We start from the raw sequence: 24,734 nt of genomic DNA on the forward strand, positions 1-24,734 counted from the left end.
ACACGAAGTGTGTGTAAAATGCAAGTATGATAATGACGGGCTGGGAGAGAACACGTTAGGTCCTGAGCAAAGATAGTGCTTTTTGAGTCCTGGTTCATTGTGATTAGGCCAAGAGTTGGAGAAGCTTCATTAAAGAAGAAGGGCGTAGCCCACACGGCCTCATGTAGAAGGTGGCTGGCACATACTTACTGGAAGTTGACAGCGTGGTGCATTTAGACCATCAGCAGATATGTAACCACTGTATGCCATGTATCTTGCTGATTTTAAGGGATGGGTTTATCTCCAGGTTGAAGGGCGTGCTTCTCTCCGAGGCCTTGGTGAACAGCCAGGGAGGTGAGTGTCGGAAGAGTGGCTGGTAAGGCAGAGGCCAGTGTGAGGGGAGCCATTCACGCCAGGGAGCAGGTGGGAGGAGGAGAGGAGGGGATAGGAAAGGCAGGACTCGGAGTAATGTCTTCGGGGCCACGGTTGGTGAGAGTCTGGGTTTTATTCTTAGGAATAAGAGAGAAGCCATTTGGTTTCATACAGGGGAATGACAAGATACAGTATTTATTTTATTTTATTATTTTTTTTTCTTAGGGCCACACCAGCGGCATATGGAGGTTCCCAGGCTAGGGGTTTAATTGGAGCTGTAGCCACCAGCCTATACCAGGGCCACAGCATCGTGGGATCTGAGCCATATCTGCGACCTACCCCATAGCTCACAGCAATGCCAGATCCTTAACCCACTGAGCGAGGCCAGGGATCGAACCCTCCAGATCCTTAACCACTGAGCCATGACGGGAACTCCAGGATACAGTTTTTACTTTAAGAAAATGGCTATGAATTCCTGTCATGGCTCCGTGGGTTAAGAACCTGACACAGTGTCCCTGGGGATGTGGATTTGATCCCTGGCCTCACTCAGTGGGTTAAGGATCTGGTGTTCCCACAGACTGTGGTGTGGGTTATAGATGTGGCTCAGATCTGGCATTGCTGTGGCTGTGGTGTAGACCTGCAGTGGCAGCTCCAGTTTGACCCCCTAACCTGGGAGCTTTCTGTATGTCATAAAAAGAAAAAAAAAGGCAGCAGCTAATGCTGCCATGTGGAGAATGGGTTGTAGAGGGAGAGAGTGGAGGTCTGGAGACCATTAGGGGACTGTCACACGGAGCCAAGTGGCAGATAGCTGAGGTGATGGAGCTTGGAGAAGTGGGTGGCTTTGCGGTGTATTTTGTCTGAGGAGCCAACTTGACCTGCTGCTGCATTAATGTGAAGTAAGAAATGGAGAAATTGAGGACCCCTGGGTTTTCGGCTTCAGCAACTGTGTGGCTAGCGGTCCTGTTTAATGAGATGCGGGAGTTTGGGGTGAAACAAATTGGGCAGTTGGGGGTCAAGTCGTTTTGGCCATATTGAGTTAAAACATGTCTGTTAGTCATTGAGGTAGAGATGTCATGAGTTCAGAGTGGGCATAGGAATTTGGGAGTCATTTGTGTATAGATGGCATTTAAATCTATGAGAGTGGGGGAGACCTTACGGTAAATGAGGTGGAGGTAAATAAATAGTCCAGGCCTGCTTCCTGAAGCCTTGGCAATATTTAGTGGCCTGGCACCTAATTAGGAGAGACAAAAGAAAAGCCTGAGAAGGAATGGTCAGTGTAGCAGGAGAAAAAAAAGGAGAGCCAAGTGAAATGTTTCCTTTTTTTTTTTTTTGTCTTTTTGCTATTTCTTGGGCCACTCCCTCAGCATATGGAGGTTCCCAGGCTAGGGGTCGAATCGGAGCTGTAGCCACTGGCCTACGCCAGAGCCACAGCAACGCCAGATCCGAGCCGTGTCTGCGACCTACACCCCAGCTCACGGCAACACCGGATCGTTAACCCACTGAGCAAGGGCAGGGACCGAACCCGCAGCCTCGTGGTTCCTAGTCGGATTCGTTAACCACTGCGCCACGACGGGAACTCCGAGAAATGTTTCTAGAAGGGCACGATATAAACAGCGACCATTGGATTTAATAATATGAAAGTCATTGCTGATCGTAATTGGAGGTATAAGATGTGGAGGTAGAAGTTTGGGTTTGTAGACAGTTTGCATTTGAGTTGGAGGTACTTTGAGCAACGTTCCAGGAAGGCTCTTTTCAAATGCTGGTGATTTAATTGCCGGGTGGTTTTTTTGGCCTGCCCACCTTTCCCCTCAGGGGCCACAAGGTGGAGCTAATGAGTAAAGTGACTATGCTTTAAGTTGCCCCCTTCTGGTGCCTTTCAAAACTGTAAAAAGGAGATTTTCTGAAGATTCAGTTGGGACAGAAGAGTCCTTCTTCCTAAACAAAAGACTGAGGGCATGATTTCTTGCAAATAAGAAGAATCAGGATGTATAAATGTGCAAAATGATCTCAAAAATTTTTTTTTAATTAGAAAAATTAAAACTCTGTGATTCCCAGTCATGGCAGACTGAATAGATATTTAAACTTCCTCTTTTTCATGAAACTAGAATGACTTTTTTAAAAAAAGGCCTAAGTCTGCAAAGACAAAGCACATCAGGAAGGAAAAATAGTTTTTTTAAAAGGACAGCTGGGAAGTGGAAAGCAGGCTGAGAGGTGAGAGCGACTCAGGACCTTCCAAGATGCCTTTGAAGCTGACTGTGGGGAGAAGCTTAGAAGCCACCTGCTATACACCTTCAAAAAGTGTGGAGTCCTGCAAAAAGCTTAAGAATTGGCAGCACCAAGTAACTCTGGGACTGAAGGAAAAATGGTATGATGAGAAGGATTAGTCAAGAGTCTGGTCAAGAAGCAGCTAGAGCTTCCAGTCCTGTCCCCCCTGCTCACACAGGGGCCGTGTCCCTCCTCCACTCGGGCACAGCTGGAGGTGTAATCTCTGGAGAGGGTACAAGAGAAAGTCCCTGGACTGAGAGACACCAGGCAGAGCTGAGAATGGAGGCTAAAATCCCTGAATCAAAAGCAAAAGGTTACTGAATGTTGAGACCTTTAATTGTCTTCCTCTGCTTGGCTCTTGGCCTGATACCTTCCCTGTAAGGATTAGAAGAGCCTTGTTTAAAATTGAAACAGGCTGGGAGAAGAGACTAGAATGCCCTGATATAGGGAGGGATGGGGGATTCAATGAAGTCCCTCTAGAGAACTGTCAGCAAGCTCTCCCTGTCAGAGAGCTTTCAACCTCTTTTTAAGTATTTCCCTCTTGGGTGAGGGTGCAAATAAAGGATCACAAGATACTTAAGGGAAGGTTCTAATGTGAATATTAAGTAGATATAAAGAAGAAAGAGATACATTGAGTGAAACGTTATTGAGGGAGAAGAAAATTTCTGGGAAAAAAATCATTAGTATCTTTAGAAAGAGATGTCACCTGTATAGAGGGAGCATTTTTAAAAATCCAGAGAGATGGCGTTCCTTTTGTAGCTCTGTGGGTTAAGGACCCAATGTTGTCTCTGTGAGGATGCGGGTTTGATCCCTGGCTTGGCTCAGTGGGTTTTAGATCTGGCATTGCCGTGGCTGCGGCATAGCCTGCAGCTCCCATTCAGCCCCTGGCTCAGTAACTTCCATATGCTGCAGGTGCAACCATTAGAAGAAAAAGAAAAAACCCAGAGAGTAAACCGAGTTCATAGAGATGAAGATCATGATAGGAATGGAAGAAAAAAAATCAATGGAAGAGTTAGAAGAAAAAGTTAAGGAAATCAGCTATAAAGTGAAACAAAAAGATGCAGGATTGGAGAGAAAAAAAATATGAAAATGGGAGGACCAGACCATAATATCCAACATCTGAAAAACAGAAATGCTGAAAAGAGAAACAGAGATGGGAGCATCACAGTCAAGAGAAAAAACGGGAAGTAGAGTAAATAAATGTGTTACTTGCTGTGCCTAGAGGAAGCGCTCACGGATGCCTTTCCCCCTCATCCACATTTTTCTTTATTTTCCAAATGTTCTGTAACAAATACTTTTAAAAATAAGGGGCAATGTGTGGTTTTAATATTACCAACATTGTGCTAGAATGTTTAACTCACAGGTGGTGTGTCATCAAAGAAGGCATATGTGAAAAGAACATGTCAAAAGGGGCAGCCCAGGTTCAGTCAGAAATTATATCACCAGGACCACGGTCAGACCCATTTTCCTGCCTGTAGGAAAATGCCGTCCTAGCAGGGCATCTAAAGACAGGCCACAGGGCCACGTTGGGTGTTAATGTTTTTTAATTATTAAAAACTTGAGGAGTTCCTGTCGTGGCTCAGTGGTTAACGAATCCGACTGCAAACAATGAGGTTGTGGGTTCGATCTCTGGCCTCGCTCGGTGGGTCAGTGACCCAGCGTTGCTGTGAGCTGTGGTGTAGGCCAATGCAGCTTGGATCCTGTAGGCTGGCAGCTGTAGCTCTGATGTGACTCCTAGCCTGGGAACCTCCATATGCTGTGGGTGCGGCCCTAAAAAGCAAAAAAACAAAACAAAACAAAAACAAAACCACTTTGAAAATTGAAGTACATTTGACATATTAGTTCCATGTGTATAACAGTGATTCCGCATATGTATGCCTTGTGAAATGATCACCAAATAAATGTGGTTGCCCTCTGTGCCCTTACAAAGTGAATACAGTGTTATTGGCCGTATTCTCCATGCTCTACACTCCAGCCCCGTGACTTTGTTCTCTTAAACCAGGATCCCCATCACCCATTTTGCCACCCTTCCTTCTGGCAACCGTGGAAATGTTGCCTATATCTGTGAGGCTGGGTTTTGTTTCGTTTGGGGTGTTTGATTTTTATTCTCATTTGAGCTTCTTTATTACTGAATCCTTATTACTTTGCGCAAATCCCTCCTGGGTCTCTTGGGCTGTCAGCTCTTGGTGTTCCACAGTATAAGCCATTCGGTCCTGAAATTCTCTTACATGTGGCTCAGCTGTTCCAGTTGCTCTCATGTACTTTCTCAACCCTGTGTCCTCTCATCTGTCTTACAAAAAAGATCTGACACTTAAAACCCTTCTGATCGCTGCCCATTTGCTCTGGGGCTGGTTTTGGACTGCCTGTTCCTCCTCCTCCACCTTTGTGAGCCCTCAGCCTCACTGGGGAGAGACGTGTGCTGAGCTCCGGAGGTGGAGACTTTCCGGTTTCCTGGCTGTTGGGTTTTCCCGCTCATACTGACCTTTGCGGCACTTTCTTGGAAAATCTTTAGTGCAGATGTTGAGAGCCAAACTGCAAAATGTATGTATGATCTAACTTCCAAACGTTTTGTTTAATGGCTCGTATTAGTTTGTAATGTAAACATTTTGGATGATAGGGATTGTGTTTCCATTGTTTTCACTTTTTTTGTCATGGAAAAATTCAAACACATCCAAAAATAGAAAGTATAACAGTCCCCCATGTACCCATCAGCTGGCGCCCACAGTCGCCCACTCGTGGTCCATCTTGTTCTAGCTCGCCTCCTACCTGATCCAGCCCCCACCGCCTGGGCTATTTTAAAGCAAATCCCAAGCATGACATCATTTCACACAAAAATACTTAGTATTCTTTTTTTTTTCTATTCATATTCCATTATAAAGGGACGGAGTTGTGACTTTTTTCCTTTTTTTTTTTTTCTTTTGGGGCTGCACCCGCAGCATATGGGGGGGGGTCCCAGGCTAGGGGTCGAGTCAGAGCTGTAGTTTCAGGCCTATACCATAGCCATGGCAGCACAGGATCCTTAACCCACTGTGCAGGGCCAGGGAACGAACCCAAGTCCTCATGGATACTAGTTGGGTTCATTAACTGCTGAGCCATGACAGGAACTCCCCCTTTCTTAAAATTGTAGTTGATTTACAATGTTCTGTCCATTTCTGCTGTACCAGAAACCTGTCGCAGTCATACATAGACATATATACATTCTTTTTCTCACATTAACCTTTTTTGTCATGGCTCAGCGGAAATGAATCTGACTAATACCCATGAGGATATGAGTTCAATATCTGGCTTCACTCAGTGGGTTAGGGATCTGGCGTTGTCGTGAGCTGTGGTGTAGGTTGCAGACGTGGCTTGGATCCTGAATTGCTGTGGCTGTGCTGAAGGCCGGGAGCTACAGCTCCAACATCGACCTATAGCCTGGGAACTTCCATGTGCCGCGGATGCGGCCCTTAAAAAGCAAAAAGAAAAAAAAAAGGAAAGATAAAGGTTTACATTACTATCATTTATTATCATACCTAAACAGATTTTTTTCTTAACATTTCCTTAGATTTCTAGTATTCAAATTCCCCAATTGTCTCAGACACTGTTTTCGTATTTTTTTTCCCCCTCAAATTGGTGTGTAAATAAAATCCACACATTTCACCACAGAGCACGGCAACGCCGGATCCTTAACCCACTGAGCAAGGCCAGGAATCGAACCCACATCCTTAGGGATACTAGTTGGATTCATTTCGGCTGTACCACAATGGGAACTCCCCATATATTTCTTGATATGTTTCTTAAATGTTCTAAGAATTCCTCCTGGGCTCTCTATTTTCTCTTGCAATTTATTTATTAAAGAAATGGGTCCTTTTTTTCCCTCTACATTTGAAAAGAAGGATACTGAAGTTTGAGATCCCTGAGACCATTTTGAAATTGTGATGAAGCGCTCTGCATTAAAAATACAGCCTTTGAGGAGGTCCTGTTGTGGCACAAATGGGGTTGGAGGCTTCTCCGTAGCGCCAGGGCATGGATTCGATCCCCGGCCCAGCACAGTGGGTTAAAGGATCCGGTGTTGCTGCAGCTGCAGTGTAAGTTGCAACTGCAGCTCGAATCTGATCCCTGGCCTGGGAATTCCATATGCTTCAAGACGGCCAAAAAAGGAAAAAAAAAAAAATAACATTCGAGAGAAATTTATTCCACATCTCTAATTAAAAGTCACCTCTCATTGAGGCCGTTTCTGACCACCCTGTGCACGGTTCTGCCATCTCTCAAACCCTTGGGGCTTTACATCCTCTTTTCCTGTTATTTTATTTATTTATTTATTTTTTGCTATTTCTTTGGGCCGCTCCCACGGCATATGGAGGTTCCCCGGCTAGGGGTCGAATCGGAGCTGTAGCCACCGGCCTATGTCAGAGCCACAGCAACGCGGGATCCGAGCCGAGTCTGCAACCTACACCACAGCTCACGGCAACGCCGGATCGTTAACCCACTGAGCAAGGGCAGGGACCGAACCCGCAACCTCATGGTTCCTAGTCGGATTCGTTAACCACTGCGCCACGACGGGAACTCCTGTTATTTTTTTTTTTTTTCCTCCCTCCTGGACACCTAGCACTACCTTACAAGCTCGATATTGATAGAATTTACTGGTGTAGAAAAATCTGCCCCTCCTCTAGAATCTAAGCTCCATGAAGGCAGGGGTTTGGGGAGTTTCCTCTCTGCTGTATCCCCAACACCGGGGAGAATGAATGAAGAAACGTTAAGGCCGGAGCCAGAGACGGGGTGAGGGTGGCCGTGTGGACCAGGGGCCGAGGGGCGCAGAACGGAACAGAAGTCTCTCCGCGCCCTTCACCGTTTTGATTCCTGGCATCCATTAGGATCAGAGATGTCTGTGAGACGCTCAGATGCTAAGTGTCTTTTGCTGTCACTTGGTGGGACCTCTCTGTGGATTCTGACTCAGCATCTTTTTTTTTCTTTTTTTGTCTTTTTGCTATTTCTTGGGCCGCTCCCACGGTATATGGAGGTTCCCAGGCTAGGGGTTGAATCAGAGCTGTAGCTGCCAGCCTACACCAGAGGCACAGCAACTCGGGACCCGAGCCACGTCTGCAACCTACACCACAGCTCACGGCAACACTGGATCGTTAACCCACTGAGCAAGGGCAGGGACCGAAACCGCAACCTCATGGTTCCTAGTCTGATTCGTTAACCACTGCGCCACGACGGGAACTCCTGACTCAGCGTCTTGGTCCTTTAACCCCATTGCAGGCTCAGGTCCCCTCAACCACTGGCTGCTTTTGGTCAGTTTATCGGCAGAGCCTGTGCTGGTTGGGCTGGGAGGCCATTCCCTTCAGACCATCACCCACAGGGTGCCAAGGTGCCCCCATCAAGGATGGTAGGCTTCAGCAGTTTATCCTGAGTCCAGACAGGTTTCCCAGGCTTTCGAGTGGCTGGATTGCAGTCAGCCTGGGAAACCACGCACTGTCCTGGAATGCAGCAGCAAGAGCCTCAGTGAGTCACCGCTGTGCTCCTCGCCAGCCCCTGTGGCCTCAGCCAGGTCTTTCCACGGTGCCTTTGTGTTCTAGCGCCCTTTCACGTCTGCAGCGTTGTTGTGAGTTTTGCCTGCTGTCCGGGGAGGAGGGATGTTAGCGCAGATCCTCAGGCTGCATGAGAGGCAGCGTTCTGGTTGTTCCGGTTGAGGCTGGGGTGGCAGTGGCTGAGGGGACGGATGCCCTACCTCTCCTCTGGGGCCGGGAAGGCCCAAGTCACATGGGGGAGGGCCTGTGGCTGAATCTTGGGACCCCCTCGCCTGCTCTGGGGGGAGGGAGAGGAGAGGCATGTAGCAGAGTGGAGCCGACGGGACTCCTCTCGCCTTCGCTCCCCACCTGGGGGCCTGGACAACCTCGGCAAAGGGACTTGGAGCAGAACCAGGGACAGGAGGCCCCATGCTGTGCTGTATTCCAAGGCGTTGTTTTAAGAGCATTTCTAGCTCGGTCGTGAGGTTCTTGCCACACTGACAGGGGATGTGTCATTGGAACAGCTCATCCTTGTTTCTGGAGCCCTGTTCCCAGCCTGGATCTCCGTGCTTTTCCCAGTCAGCTGTGGGGCATCCTGTGAAGGGCGTGCACGGCGGTGATGAGGATCCCAGCCAGCCTCCCTGTCTGCTGCCCCTTGGCCCCCAGGCAACCACGTTTGCGTCTCCATGGAGAGCAGCATGTGTTTGTTTCTCTTGGGCAGAGGTTGTGATTTTTACAATAGCTGATACCAGCCCAGTAGATTTAGAATAGTTTCAGCTCTATGAAATTTAGGAAGGGCTCCTGATTTTTTTTGTTCTTTTGTTTTTTACTTTATACGTTTGTTCTGCCCAGTACAGCAGTCACTTACCATAGGGGGCTATTTCAGTTTAATATTTTATTTATTTTATTTTATTTTATTTTATTTTATTATTTTATTTTATTTTATTTTTTAGGGCTGCACCCACGGCATATGGAAATTCCCAGGCTAGGGGTCTAATCGGAGCTGTGGCAGCTGGCCTGCGCCACAGCCACAGCAATGCAGGATCCGAGCCACCTCTGCAACCTACACCACAGCTCACTGCAATGCCAGATCCTTAACCCATTGAGCGAGGCCAGGGATCGAACCCGCAACCTCATGGTTCCTAGTCGGATTCGCTTCTGCTGCGCCACGACAGGAACTCCCATAGGTGGCTGTTTCATTTTAAATTCAGTTGGTTAAAAAAGTTTAAATCCAGTTCCTCAGTCACACCAGACTCATTGCAAGAGCTCAGTCGGCATGTGGGACTAGTGGCCCCTGGGCTGGACTGTGTGGGTCCTGGCATGTTCCCATCACCGCGGAACATTCTTATTGAACAGCACTATAAACATCCCTGCTCAGGGGTTGATGAGTGTGGGGCGGGAACTTCTGAGCACCCAGGAGCAAGCTGGGCGTCACATGATGGAGAAGGAAGCTGTTTTTTTACCTCATGTTCTTCTTGTGGTAAAACACTTCTCCAAGTAGATCCTTAGAGGAGACTTGGGGTTCCCCATGTTGATGCCGTCCATTGGGCATTCCCCAGAGCATTCTCAGTGTTTCCATCACTTGTCACCTTTTAGCACACTGTTGGGACACAAGGTGCCCACCGATCAGCCAAGGGCCCCTTCCTGCCCTGACTCCATGGTCCCGGTGGGGAAAATGTGAGATTATAGGAACTCTCACCGCAGGTCGTGTCTTAGTGGGAAAGAGAATTCTTGCTACTTTTGGTTTGCCACTTGTGGTTCTACTAGAAGAAGGAAAAAGAAGCCCTTGGATGAAGCAGATGATTTGGTAGAATGTCGACCACACGCTTTTCTGCTCCACCTGGTGAGGTCTTTGCTGCAGAGCCAGGAGTAGGTGAGGCAAACAGCTAGGGAGACATTCAGGTGCCAGCCTTGAACTCGCATAGCCCAAGAGCAAGCGTGTCCATCCTTGAATTTTGCGTCCTGGATGCCTGTGTGCCTCCCCTGCCCCGTCCAGGCGGCACTCTGAGCCCATTTACCACCCGCTCTAGCAGGCTTGCTGCTGGATTCCAGAGCTTCTGGCCTTGGCCTTGGCTCTTTGAGCACACGCAGCCTTGGACCATGTCTGCACGCCTCTTCTGGCCAACAGCCCTTGGGGATGAGCTGTATCTCTTTGCTCTTGGTGTACCTGGCCCAGAGTGGAGGACAAATAAGTGGCTGATCGGGGAACTGTGGGCAGCAGATCAGTCCACCAGGGATCCATGTGATGAGTTAAAACTCTCCTGACTTAGACTTTTCCATCGATGGGTCAGAGAACATCCCACACTGTCTCCTGCCAGGCTCCACGTCTCAGCACAGCTGGGTTCTCTGTGCACGAGGAGGCCAAGTGTCCTCCTGTCCATGGGCCTGTGGGTGGGCTTCCCTGGGATCTTGGCACTTTCAGCTTCTAGCCTCTTACCGCACTAGAAAGCTCGGGCTCCGTGAATGGCCCTCCCTCCCTCCCTCCGTACCCCTGTGGACCCCAGAGCCCATGTCACCTGTCACGCTGCAGCCATGCTGCCCTGGGAGCACATGGCTGGGGCTGGCACCGCAGTTTGGGGTGGAACTGGGTACAGAAGCAAGGGCTGTGTTCATGCTCCCCTTTCTCCCCCCACAGAGTGTGCTGAAGAAGAGGGACCAAGTGCAAGCGGAGTATGAAGCCAAACTGGAGGCTGTGGCGCTGAGGAAGGAAGAACGGCCCAAGGTCAGGGGAGGCCCTGGGAGGGCGGGCTGCCCCCTGGGGTGGGGTGGGCTGGGGGCCAAGGGAATCAGGAATCCACACAGCCGAGGTGCTCAGTGCCGGCTGGGGGTGGGGGTGGGGGTTCATGCTGTTCTTTTCTGCCGAATATGCACTTGGGGTGGAGTCTTCTGCTGTTGCCTGGGTTGTTTTTGTTGTTGTTTTTTTAAGAGTTCCATCTCTGCCACTCATAGGCAGTTCCTCGCTAAAGATGGGGCTGAGGAGAAAGGGGAAGCACGGTCTAGATCCGTGTTCTCAAAGGTGTGGTTTGTGGACTGGTCTGCATCTGTCACCAGCCCCTGACAGAAAAGCACAGAAGCTGAGAGTGAGCACTTTTGTGGTAGCCTGACACGTGGGGAAGGCTCTCGATGCGTGTTGTCGAGGTTAGCCTGGAGGGTGGGGCAGAGCAAGCTGCGTGCTGATTCTGCATTAGGGAAAAAGCCAACAAAAAGTCATCCTCCCCTCTGATCAAGCTCGTTTATGAGGCCCTCCAGCTCCTGTGCTCTGGGTCTGGACATAAGATTACGACTGTAAGAGTGCCTCTGTCGAAGAGCTCTTCCCCCAGTCACGATGAAAAACAAGAGTAGTAATGGCCAACCGGCAAGAGCTCACACAGTGCTAAGCTCTTTACATTTATTTTATCTCTTTTATTTCAAACAAGCCTGTGGTTTAGGTGCTATTATTATTCCCATTTGAGAGATGAGCAAGCAGAGTCCAAGATCACACAGCTGCAAGTGGCAGAGCCAGGATTGCATCCTGCAGTCGGACGTTAGAGCCTTGCTGGTCACCATTACGTCACCCTGCTCCTTTTTGTTTGTGATTGGGAGGTGTATTTCTTTAAACAGTAAAACAAGGGTGAGTAGGCAATGAATGTTATTAGATAAGTAGGAGTTCCCGTCGTGGAACCATGAGGTTGTGGGTTCGATCCCTGGCCTCGCTCAGTGGGTTAGGGATCTGGTGTTGGCGTGAGCTGTGTCGTAGGCCAGTGGCTACAGCTCCGATTAGACCCCTAGCCTGGGAACCTCCATGTGCTGCGGGTGTGGCCCTACAAAGACCAAAGACAAAAGACACACACACACACACATACACACACACAAAGACAGAAAAGTAGCAGGGGCCCAGGTCTCAGGAAGTCGTTTGACATCAGAACTGTTTTGGTTTGTCTTTCTCTGCTGTGGTTCTCGCTGCTGCCGCTACTGCTGGGCCAGATGTCCCTGGAAAGAACCAGTTTTGGGAATTTGAAGCCTGAACTTGGAAATGGCACACCTTGACTCCGCGTCGTACTTTTTTTTATATTTCCTGCCTCGCATGATCACCGCAGTAGTCATCTGAGGTTCGGGGCAGGGTGGGGAGGGGTAGGCATTGTTCTTTCCCCATTTCATGGGCGAGGAAATGAGGAACAAAGCAGCTCAATGAATTGCCCGGCTTGGTTGGGCAGATGGCTTTCTCCCATGTGCTGGGCACAGTGGGCATGCGGTGCGGGCATGTTGCATTGCTTCACGTGGCACCACAGTGACCTATCCAAGAGGGCGAAGGCTGCCTGCATCTACGGGAAGTCAGAGGATGGGGATTGGGCCTCTTGTCTTTGGTCCGGTCTCTGCAGCTGGGACCTGGCCAGGGAGCGAGGCACAGGCTGTGGGCCTCCCATCTGCCGTGTCAAGAGGGCGGCCGTGGTGGAAACGCTGCCACAAGCATGGCTGCCACATGCATGCATTGGCGAGTTCCTAGCCGTCCCTATGACGTTCTGGAACACGGTGCCGCCTGCTGAGCCCACGTCTCAGGCTCATTTAAAGGAATGACATGGAATACTGCGTGTATATATTTAAAAATTTCACTCTTAACAGTTTGGCTTCCAAATTTAAGTCAAAGGTCACAGTTCCTGGCTGGGGAAGGGAGGAGAGACAGCAAATTCTGCCACTAGCCTAGTTTGGAAGCTGAGGATGGGGGTATTTAAAAGACATCACTTAAACAGTTCTGTCAGCCTTCATGCCTGCTCAGCACTGAATGAAGGCAAACTTTCTCAGAGGCTGGTTTTGTCATTTATAGTGTATGTCCTGCCCTGTTTGGTACAGTTCCTTTCCAAAGACAGGAACTGCAGCTTCCTGAATGAATAAAGGGCTGAATTAAATGATGACTGAGCCTGGGATCGCCGGCCTGAAGGTCCCCCCCTTCCCCGGCCTTGGTGCAGAGGAAACAGCTGTTTCTGGCTCCCGCTCTGCCCGGCTGAGCTGTGTGTTGGGGGTGTCCGTCCTCTGCCTGCTGCTGCTGTTCTCACCTCCCTGGAGCGTCGCTACCCCTACGACTCATTCTTCTGGCCACGGAGGGGGAAAAGTTTCTTTCCAGCCACTGAGACCAACCAGAAGGTTCCAGATGTAGCTGAAACACTGCCTCTGTACACCGGCTCCTAGTTAAGTCTAGGAGAGAGAGTTTTGGGTGAAGCAGAACGAACAGCTTTATTGCTTTGCCAGGCAAAGGGGGTTATAGCAGGTTAACGCCTTGAAACTGTGTCCTCCTTGGGAGGGGACAGCAAGGGGTCTTAGAGGTTTAGTTTGAAAGACAGGGTTATTGATTAAGGGTATTGATTATTCTCCCTCCACCGATCATCCCGGAGTCGTCAGGGCTGGCGTCGGTGGGTCTGGTGATGGTTTCTGGCTGTCTTCGGGGTTTTCGCTCGAATGATAACTGCCTCTCTGGAATGAAGATTGCTTATAGGGAAGGATGTTAGGGGGTGTTCCAGTTACAAAAGAAAAGGTGAGGTGCAGTGTAATTCTTAACTAGAAAGTAACTATTAGTAGAAGAAAACAGTTAATCAGGGTAGAGATCCTTTGTGAAAAGCCAGGCACTAGGTACAGTGTAACTCTAACCAGAAAATAAATATTAGTAACAAGTTATTGGGCCAAGGCCCTGATGTAAGATAATGGAGACTGTTTTGACTAGTTTTTTTTTTTTTTTGTAAGCTGTAACACAATTTCCTCGTCATTAACTCTTGAGTCAACCTTTTGAGACTGAGGGGAGCCCTGGGAGGCTAAAGGAAAAGCCGTTTCCTTCAAAACACGAGGACGTGGGGGTCTCGTCCACGGTTTCACAGACACGCCTGCACTCTCTTAGCACACCGTGGGGGGGCAGTGTTGGTCTCCCCTCTTGCTGGTGGGATACTGAGCCACACCAGCGTTCACTCAACTACCGTTATTTCGCAATGGTGATATTTAACAAAACAGGGGTGGTGGACCCGTGAGTGCCATCTAGCTGTGGGGGCGGCAGAAATTGTGTCGGTTGGGATCCAGGGCAGCAGCCACTTTGGTGAGCAGAGGAGGGCTCGGTTGGCAGCCTGTCAAGGTTGACCATGGTTTGGCAGAGAGAATACAGGATTTAGAAACGGGTGGCCTTGGGTTTGGATCCCAGCTCCGTCCCCCAGCTTGGTTTGCTTCTTAGCCTTTGTGGCGCTGGTCCACGGGGTTGCTGTGAAGAGGCAGAGGTCAGCGCAGTGTCCGGCGTGGTAACAGGTGTTCCACCGGTGCATCGTCCGTTGTCTCTAGGGGGAATGTTGAAGGAGAACTTTGTTTTCTGGGTTTATTGCCACTTATCTTTTCTTTTTTTTAATTATTAAAAATATTTTTTTCTGGAGTTCCCGTCGTGGCTCAGTAGTTAACGAATCCGACTAGGAACCATGAGGTTGCAGGTTCAATCCCTGGCCTTGCTCAGTGGGTTAAGGATCCGGCGTTGCCATGAGTACAGGTCGCAGATGAGGCTTGGATCCTGCATTGCTGTGGCTCTGGCTTAGGCCGGTGGCTACAGCTCTGATTCGACCCCTAGCCTGGGAACCTCCATATGCCGCAGGAGCAGCCCAAGAAATGGCAAAAAGACAAAAAATACATATATATTGTTTTCTGACTGCACTGTTGGCATTGTTTCTTTGTGTCACCCAAGCATCCCCTGCTTCCCCACGCTTCCCGAACACCTGTCCTCCCTGACTGCCCATCGGCAGGGAGAGGCCTGCTGTAGGGAATGAGTAGCTTAAGATTTTGCTCTACTCTGTTTCCTGTCTTCTGCTTTGAGCGCCACTTTGTAGAGCTGCTGTTGATGAGAGAAAGGCCAGGGTATCGGGCAGCGGGGCAGGGCTGATTCTCCTGCCGGGACGCCATGAGTTCCACGGTTCGTCACGATCGTGGGAGCGCGATCGCTCACAGGGCCACCTCAGGGTGGTGGGGAAGGACAGGGTCCCACCAAAGACGGCACTTCTCCGAGACCCAGAAGAAGCATCTGGCCTCTGGGGTCTCCAGGGCCCTCACTGCAGATCGCACCCTGGGGTGGGCATCTCAGGCCGGGAGCCTGTGGCCGCGTCTCCTCGGCGTGGGCTGAGGGCCAGCTGCCAAGGGGCCTCTAGAGCCTAGGGCAAATGTTTGTATTGCCGCATGTAACGTTGTGCCTTGTTTCTAGATGGAGGAAGCTCAGCAGACCCCGAGGTGGTTTTTTCTCAGACAGATGGAGCTTTGTGCAGACTCGGCTTTCCTCATTTTCATTTGAGGTTAGAGAAATGACAGGCACTTGGACAGGGCTGGCTGCCTCGCTCGGCATCTGTCAGACCACAGACTTGGGGAAATCAGAGGTGATCCCCTCAGAGAAGCTGTGAGGCCCTCAGATCTGTTATTAGAAACAAAGAGGGGTAGAGGAATTGATTTAAAGCTGGACAGGAAGTGTGCACACTCGGGAACTCACATGTGAGTAAACTATGGTGGTGGGGGAACGTGCTTGTTTTACTCTGTTCTGCATTCGACTCTTTTTTTTTTTTTTTTTTTTTTTAATCTTTTTAGGGTCGCACTGGTGGCATATGGAGGCTCCCAGGCTAGGGGTCCACTTGGAGTTGCAGCTGCTGGCCTACACCACAGCCACAGCAACTTGGGATCTGAGCCACATCTGCGACCTACACCACAGCTTATGGCAATGCCAGATCCTTAACCCACTGAGCGAGGCCAGGGATCGAACCCTCGTCCTCATAGATATTAGTCGGGTTTGTTACCACTGAGCCACAGCAAGAACTCCTGTGTTTGACTCTTTTCAGTGCTAATATATTTGTGTGTTGTTGGTTCAAAAAATAAAAAAGAAGGAATGCCAAGAGAGAATGTTTTGTGAAAGATTAAAAAAGAAAGACAACAACAAAAACAAAAAGAGGGAGTTCCCTGGTGGCCTAGCAGTTGAGGATCCGGCATTGTCACTGCTGTGGCTTAGGTCACTTGTGTGGCATGGGTTCCATCCCTGGCCTGGGAACTTCCACATGCTGTAGGTGTGGCAAACAAAAACAAAAGAGAGAGGGCTATTTCTGGCCCTGCCCCACTGGTAGCCTTGTGCTGGGGACAGTGTCAGGTGAAGAGGCTGTTGCAGGTGGGTAGTGTCACTGCGGGGGGAGGTGCAGAGGGGCGCGGCGCAGGAAACAAGATTTCCTGAGTCGTTGCTTCTCAGGGCGAGCACAGGTGGGGAGGGGAAGGAACACTTGGGGTCACTTGGACAAACCTCTTGAAGGCTGTGGACCTTTCAGAGCTCTTAGAACCACCAGAATGGTGAATATTCTGGAATGGGAAGAATGACAGGCAGCAAGAACTCCAGCTCTGAAGTAGCAGATAGGAACAGGGAGGCCTCTTAAGAGGGAGCTTTGACAGACCTGAGAGTTTTGCAGGGTGTCTGTTTTTTGATGAGTGAGAGACACGCCTGGTGATCCCCAGTTCTCTCCGTGGCAGCCGTGATCTCAGCCTGGCTAAAGGGGCCAGACTGATCAGCCGCAGGAGGGCAGGACCCCGTCACCTCCCCTATTTAACGCCTATGACAGCCTTCTGTCACCACGGTTCCCATCTTACAGGTGAGGATCCAGGGCTCAAGGAGCTTCTATGAGTTGGTGCCAAAGTTCACACGTGGTGGAGCTGGAATTGGACCCCGGATGTATCTGGCTCCAAAGTCGGAGCCCTTTAGCCCCACTGCTTGGGCTCCCAGCAACCTCAGCCTCGCTGAGGAGGGGGCCTTTGTAAACTACGTGGCTGAGAGCTAGAGGGACTCGGGAGGGAACCCGGGCTCTTCAGTCTGTGTCTGCCAGGCCATTCAGCCATGCACGTGCTCACGGCCCCTCGGTTCTCGGGGGGTCTGCCCCCCTCTTGTGCACTCACTTTCCTCCTCACTTGCCATTCTCTGAACTTTCTTTTTATGTATTTTTTAAAAAAGCTTTCTTTCAGGGTACCAATGACTTCTAATTTGACAAATTCAGCAGCCTCTTCTCAGACTTTACACTGCCTCAGTGTTTTTTCAACTTGTTTTCAACTCTCAGCTCACACAGAAAAGGAGAACATCTGTATGGCACCCTGAGATCAAAGGCCAGGTTGCTTGAGACTGGAGGGGACCAGCCTGGAATTATGGCTTCCCAGAGGGCTGGGAATCCATTGCTGTCATTTACACGGCACCAGTTAGAAAGCTATGCCCCCCCCCCTTTCATTTAGCCACATATGGCTGCAAAGACTACCATCTCGAATTGGTTCTGTCATTGGTCCTGGCACCTGTCCCCCAGCAGCCGTGAATCCCCTCTCTGCCAAATCTTGGGATCATGCCTGCTTTTATATAGTCTTTGGGAACCTCATTAACCTGTTGTCACCATAGGAACAGAACATGTGACAGCTCCAGCCTAGCTCCAAGAAGAAAACTTAGGTGGAGATTTTGTAGGACTGAGAAATGCCTGGTACATGGGAAGAGCTGAATAATAATACATTTTATTTTTTTTAATTTATTTTTAAAAAATGTGTTGTTGTTGTTTTAGGGCTGCACCCGAGGTGCATGGAGGCTCCCAGGCTAGGGGTCGAATCGAAGCTGTAGCTGCTGGCCTACGCCACAGCAATGCCAGATCCGAGCCACGTCTGTGACCTGCCACCACAGCTCACGGCAACGCTGGATCCTTAACCCACTGAGGGAGAACAGGGATCAAACCTGCATCCTTATGGATATGAGTCAGATTCATTTCTGCTGAGCCACAGTGGGAACTCCTGAATGATACGTTTTTAAATGAACATTGAGTGAACTTACGTTACCTCCCTGCTCTCCACCTCCCACTCCCCCGCCACATGCAAATGCCTAATCTCATCCCACAGAAGCCTTCCCCCCATCGCTCCAGCAACCCCTCTTCCATACTGGAACTTCTCATGAGAGATAGGGGAACCAGGGCGAGAAATGCAGTCTTGGCCTCTGTTTACAAGTTTTTGTCTTTTGAAGTCTTATCTGTGGGGATGTTTTCTAGCTGTCAGCATCGGGGAGTGCCATCTCCACCTCCTTCAGACACGAGGTAGCATAAGTCTAACAACGCCCCTGTCGCAAAATGAATACCTTGAGATAAGAAGGAGCGCTGGGTGCTCCTAGGCAGTGGATTGATTGTCGCAGACACCATCCAAAAAAAGAAACAAAAGCAAACAGAAGGCAAGCCCGAGCATCTCCTGCCAGCAGCCCTCCTCTCGGTAAAGTCGGGCAACTTCCGTAGCTTGTCACCTCAGACAGCTCACCCAATTCCTCTTATTTTCTGTTTTTTAAGCCTCCCCCAGTCCCCTAACCCCCTCCATCCTTCTGTTCAATGGCTTTGCTCCCTCTGACTCATTTTCTGCTTCTGTGCCCATGTTTCTTAGTAACTTTTGCTGATTCCTTTATTAACCCAGTAAATGTAGGCTTTCCCATGAGTTCTGCCCTTTGACCCTCCTCCTCCTCAGCCTCCTCTTTTAGTCCCCCCATATTAAAATTTTTTAAAATCATGGCAAAGTGCACATAACATAAAACTTACCATCTTAACCATTTTAACTGTACAGTTTGGTAGTGTTAAGTAAATTCACATTATTGTGCAACCAAGCTCCAGAACGCCTTTCATCTTGCAGAACTGAAACTCCATATCCATTAAACTAACAAGGCCCTGTTGCCCCATCTTTCTGGTCCCTGGAAAATACCGTTCTACTTTCTGTTTCTATGAATTTGAGTACCTCTTAAAAGTATCATCATGTATGTAGTATCTTTTTTTGAGGTTTTTTTTTTTTTTTTTTTTGGTTGGTTTTGCTTTTTAGGGCCGCACGTGCTGCACAGGGAGGTTCCCAGGCTAGGAGTCGAAGTGGAGTGGTAGTTGCCGGCCTACGCCACGGGTACAGCAATGCAGCATCCAAGCTGAGACTTCAGCTACAGCTACACCACAGCTCACTGAGGGCAAGGCCAGAGCCCACTAAACAAGGCCAGGGATCGAACCCGCAACCTCATGGTTCCTAGTTGGATTCGTTTCCACTGCACCGCAAGGAGAAGTCTGAGTATCTGGGGGTTGTTTTAGTTGTTTTTTTTTTTTTTTTTTTGGTGGCTGGTTTATTTCACTTAGCATAATGCCCTCAAGGTTCGTCCGTGTAGTGGCACTGTCAGAATGTCCTTTCTCTTTAAGGCCAAGTGATAGTTCATTGTCTGTATACACTGCCCTTGATTTATCCATTCATCTGTAGATGGACCCTTGAGTTGCTTCTGTCTTTTGGCAGTTATGACTCATGCCCAGTGAACAGATCTCTCTTGGAGACCCTGCTTTCAGTCTTTTGGATATATGCCCAGAAGTGAAATGGTTGGATCATAGGGTAATTCTATTTTTAAGTCTTTGATGAACTGCCATACTTTTTCTCCCCACATGTCCAAGGGTTCCAATTTTCTACATCCTTGCCGATCCTTATTATTTTCTGGTTTTTGTTTTTCCAATAGTAGCCACCCTAACGGATGTGAGATGTGGCTTATTGTAGTTTCGATTTGCATTTCCCTTGGGATTAGCGATGTGGAGCATCTTTTCATGTGCTGGTTGGCCATCCGTATACCTTCTTGGAGAAATGTCTGTATGAGACCTTTCCTCCTTTTAAAATGGGTCTGTTTTGTTGCTGTGGAGTCGTCTCAGCCCCCTCTTGTGGAGGGAGCCCTCACCCTTCCCATGGCTGCAGCCACCTCCTTATCTGCTCTGTGAGCTTGTCCTTCATCCTGAGCCCTGCGTCGCCCAAACCAGAAACTTGAGGCTCCCCTCCAACCTCCTCTGATTGATGTCTCACGTGCAAGTTGGTTGCCAGATTTGTCAGTTCTGTCCTCTCCCTTCTGGTATTACAGCCACCACCCTGGCTCCAGGGTGATGCTCAGGGGGATCCCGGGCCAGTATAGTTTGGTGGTGACTCATCTCTGATCTCTGGCGAAATCTTGGGGCTGAGGTAGCACAGGCGAAGGGTGGTGGCATGCAGTTTGAAGGAGCGTATTTAATGATATTATAATATTTTATATTTGGAGCCTGAAAAAGAAACCTCTTTTGATAGGACATGGAAAAAAGTTCAGTGAAACATTCTTGACTTGAGGGGTTCTGCATATGGTAGATTATTTTTTGTGAACAGTGATTTACAATACTGATACCGATCAGAACTTAAATATTGGTTGAGCGCTTCAAGTGTGCCAGGCACCAAGAGTTTTGTGCATGCTATCTCACCTAGGCTCATTACAGCCTGGGAAGATGGAGAGTATATCCAGAGACAGAAGCTGAGGCATAGAGAGGCCCAGCATCACTCATCCAGGAAGTGGTAGGTGCAGGATTCGGGCTCTAGAACTGTCTCTGTTGTGAGAGGGATCACAAAACTATTTTCCAAGAAGGGCACAGGTGATAAATGCACCCTTGGCCTTCAGGAAGGGCCCCAGGTGTCTCACCTGCTCCCTGGCGCCCTCCCCCCTCTTGCCACCTGGGGTTCTCTCTGCTTTCGGGGGCTCTGTGGCCTCTGAGCTGTTCCTGAGGTGGCCCCAAATGTTATTTCACCACTGTCGCTTGCATGTTTTGTCACTCTGGGGTCACATGTCCCACTTCCATCATCCTTTTTTTTTGTCTTTTTGTCTTTTCGAGGGCCGCTCCCGCCGCATATGGAGGTTTCCAGGCTAGGGGTCTAATTGGAGCTGTAGCTGCCCGCCTATGCCACAGCCACAGCAACGCCAGATCTGAGCCGTGTCTGTGATCTACACCACAGCTTACGGCAACGCCAGATCCTTAACCCACTGAGTGAGGCCAGGGATCAAACCCGAAACCTCATGGTTACTAGCCGGATTCGGTAACCACTGTGCCACGACGGGAACTCCCTCCATCGTCTTTTAAGAGTTGCCTCAGTGCGATTCCTTCAAGGAGGCCTGTTGCCCCTGTCCAGGTTGTGCTCCCTCTCCAGCTCCTCCTCACATCCTGCTTAGCACAGGCTCCCAGTGAAGTGAAAGCCCTCGAAGCATCCCCGCTTCACGTCCAGCCATAGTCATTTCCTTCCCAACTGGATTCCGGGCGCCCTGAGACAAGAACAGCTTGCCGAGACCTAAGCGCGTTGGTCTCCCCCGTGCCCAGCGTGGAATGTGCTGGGAAAACGATGAGCTAGAAGAATTTCCCATGTCGAGGCTCAGGCAATCCTAAAATCCAGAGTTTCTATCCCCAGGTCAGATCCAGGAGTCCTTCCTCGATGGACACTCCTTGGAATCAGAGAGCCTCACCCCTCTCTTCTCACCGGGTCCCGTGAGGTTTTCCTCGCCAAGCTCGGCCTCTCTCCCCGCCACAGTCGTCTTGTTAAACAAACAGGAAGTTGGTTTGTGGGCACTTTCGCTCAGATGCCAAGCCGAGCAGTGGGCAGGAGAGGGATAGGGAACTGGACCGCGCCTGCGGGGAGGGAGGGGAGGCTGGCCCCGGGCCTGTTGAGGCTGGTTCCCAGGACGTTCCCAGCGGATGGCTTCAGAGATCAGGGCGCTCGTGTTTTTACTTCACTCGCCCTTCACCCAGGTGGCCGGCGGTGACGAGTGAATCAGCAGGAAAGACAAGGGACTTCAGTCCTGGAGTCACAGGAAAAAGTCAAATCCTTTTAAAAATTTCTTCCAGGAGTTCCCTTATGGTGCAGCAAACAGGGATCTGGCACTGTCACTGCAGTGGCTTGGGTTGCTGCTGTGGCACTGGTTCGATCCCTTGCCTCGGAACTTCCACATGTTGTGGGTGCAGCCAGAAAACAAAACAAAACAAAAAAACAAAAAAAACTGCTTCCAGAAGTTTAAGTGCTTCGGAGAAAGCTTTTTCTCCCCCTTAAAAGTTCCTTGCTTTTTCCTGGCCCAGGATGCCTCTCTGTATCGTCCTCTCTAACTCATCCTTGTCTCCCCCAAGTGTGGTTCCCGTGCCTGGCACATTTGAATCCGCCCACCCCTCCAGCCTCTGCTCCGCTTCTGGGTACTGCAACCACTGGCAAATGGTCTGGGCAGCAGACAGCTAAGTGCTTTGGGAGGGGGTCGGCTCCGCCAGTGTGGCCTTGCCCGAGGTGTTGCTGAGTCGGCTCCTTGCCCACAAGGTCTGGGTATAAAACTTCCCTGGTTGGTAGAGATTGACCCTGATGGTGACACATGGCTTGGAGACATTGGGATCTGAGGTCCCAGCACAGAAAATGTACAAGGCCTCACTTGTTGGGGAGAAGTGTTTGGCAGGTGAGCGTGTGACCCAGCTTTAGAAATGTTGATGCCTCTGGCCACCACCAGAGTCCCGTGGAGCTCTTGAGTTAGGAGAGAAGCCAGTGTCATGCTTTGGGTATCAGGGGACCGTTTCCCATTACCTTCTTACAATATTGGATATTTTCTCTCTAGCTGTGTGGGTTGGAGGAAACTCACCAGAGCAAAGTGGAAGTTGCAAAATTCAGGGGACCTACTTCCATTTGAGAAAGTCTTTTAAACTTCCTTAAGAAAACTAGAAATAGCCTGCTGTGGTTTGGAGAAAGCTTTTTCTCCCCCTTAAAAGTTCCTTGCTTTTTTGCAGCCCAGGATGCCTCTCTGTATCATGGGTTTTTTTTTGTTTTTAAATTTTTATTTATTTATTTATTTTGTATTTTTAGGGCCACACCTGCAGCATATGGAGGTTCCCAGGCTAGGGATCCAATTGAAGCTACAGCTGCTGGCCTATACCACAGCCACAGCAACACGGGATCTGGGCCGTGTCTGCAGCCTACACTACAGCTGAGCAAGGCCAGGGATTGAACTCATGTCCTCATGGATGCTAGTCAGAGTCGTTTCCACTGAGCCACATGGGAACTCCATGTTTCATGTTTTTAAACATGCATGAAAAACCTTCCTCCCATTTCCCCAAGTTTTTCCTCAATTTTAATTCTTTATTTTTGATTATCTCTGCTCTGAGGGTGTGTGGTGAAGTCTCCAATTTATTTGTAAAGTGGGCTAGTAGTCTTCTTTTTGCAGAATCCTTTGGTTAATGAGGATAGGCGTTATCACACATCACAGCTAATGGAACAGTTCACGTCATGTGGAAAACCTTTCCTAGTTTCAGTATGGAACATAGGGCAATAGCAGGGCAATACCAAATACTGCACACATACTTTTTACTTGCAGATGGGTAAATCCTAAAAGGAACCAAAGACTTATGACTCTGAATCACAGTGCTCCTTCCTCCTGTTTGCAAACAGGCAGGGGTTTCCCCCACAGGTCACCATTTGGCTCGGATGGCTTTGAAGCTTTGGGTCAGGGTAGCACTTTTCAGTAGACCTGGAAACCCAAGACTCTGCCTAAAATCAATGCCTCCAGAGGGGAGAGTGTGTTCATGGCCTTTTAAGGCAGTCATCTGGCCTCTCATGGGGCAGAGGGGCTTGAGGTACCAGTGACACATGCAGAGCACCCATTGATGTGCCCCCTTCCAGGTCCCGGCGGATGTTGAGAAATGTCAGGATCGGATGGAGTGTTTCAATGCTGACCTGAAAGCCGACATGGAGAGGTGGCAAAACAACAAGAGGCAGGACTTCCGGCAGCTGCTCATGGGAATGGCCGATAAGAACATCCAGTATTACGAGAAGGTAACGAGCACTGGCAGGACAGCGCTCCTCTCCCTAGGGAAGCGTTTCTGTTAGCCAGAGCCCTTGGTCAGGAAGCAGGGGTCTTGCCGGGTCCATCACCTTCTCTTAAGTGTTTAATCTTAGCAACCCCAGCTTGTCCTCCCTCTGCTGGGCTAGGTACAGCGTTGGGTTTGGAAGCGGGAGCCCCTGGGTGCCCACGGGGGTGTCACACCCCCTGCTGACGGAGGCAGTGGTTTTATCTTCCAAGCTCGTTAGTTCTTCCAGCGGCTGCTCCCCGGAGTCAGTCGGGCCTGCAGCCCAAGGATGCCCTGGCCTGATGGGGCTTCAGGGCTCCTTTAAGTTGTTCTGTGTCTCTGCATGGAAGCACTGTGCCCTGGGTGCCTTTGGTCATCTGGTGAAGCCCAGGGACCCCTTATCAAAATACTGTCCATTTTTTATTTTTATTTTTAGAGCTGTACCCGTGGCACATGGAGGTTCCCAGACTAGGGGTCAAATTGGAGCTATAGCTGCCAGCCTACACCACAGCCATAGCAACCTGGAATCCAAGCCACGTCTGCGACCTACACCACAGCTTGGCAACGCTGGATCCTTAACCCACCGAGTGAGGCCAGGGATTGAATGTGTTTCTTCATGGCTCCTAGTCAGATTCATTTCCTCTGCACCAGGACGGGAACTCCCTGTTTTTTAAAATACTGTTTTTGAATACCTAAAACAAAGGTACATAGGATTAAAAGGAAAACTATTCACAGTTGTTTTTTTTTTTCCATGAATCCTCCTGACCCTGGACTTCTATATAAGCACATATGTGTGCACCCCCACACGCATGCACACACGCATGCACGCGCACACACACACACACACACACACACACTCACAGCTGTCATCCTACAGCCAAGCATCCTCAGTCAGGCTTTGCTCCTGATCATGATCGAACTCTAGATCATTCCTGTTGATGAATCCCAGTATTTCTTAAAAGCTTCAAGTTATAGGTGAAGAATTGCCCAAACACAGTTCAGC

General features: G+C 49.5%; 1 protein-coding gene across 1 annotated transcript in view; it reads left to right on the plus strand.

The window, feature by feature from the left end:
• The window catches only part of SNX30 (sorting nexin family member 30), a 128,631-nt gene that overhangs the window by 94,735 nt on the left and 9,162 nt on the right, over window positions 1-24,734 (plus strand). Inside the window, exons 7-8 of the mRNA XM_047768175.1 lie at window positions 10,741-10,827; window positions 23,565-23,717. Of these exons, the coding sequence (XP_047624131.1) occupies window positions 10,741-10,827; window positions 23,565-23,717 (240 nt within the window). The remainder of the gene's footprint in view (window positions 1-10,740; window positions 10,828-23,564; window positions 23,718-24,734) is intronic.

Source organism: Phacochoerus africanus, chromosome 2 (assembly GCF_016906955.1).
Source record: "Phacochoerus africanus isolate WHEZ1 chromosome 2, ROS_Pafr_v1, whole genome shotgun sequence".
Taxonomy (NCBI): Eukaryota; Metazoa; Chordata; class Mammalia; order Artiodactyla; family Suidae; genus Phacochoerus; species Phacochoerus africanus.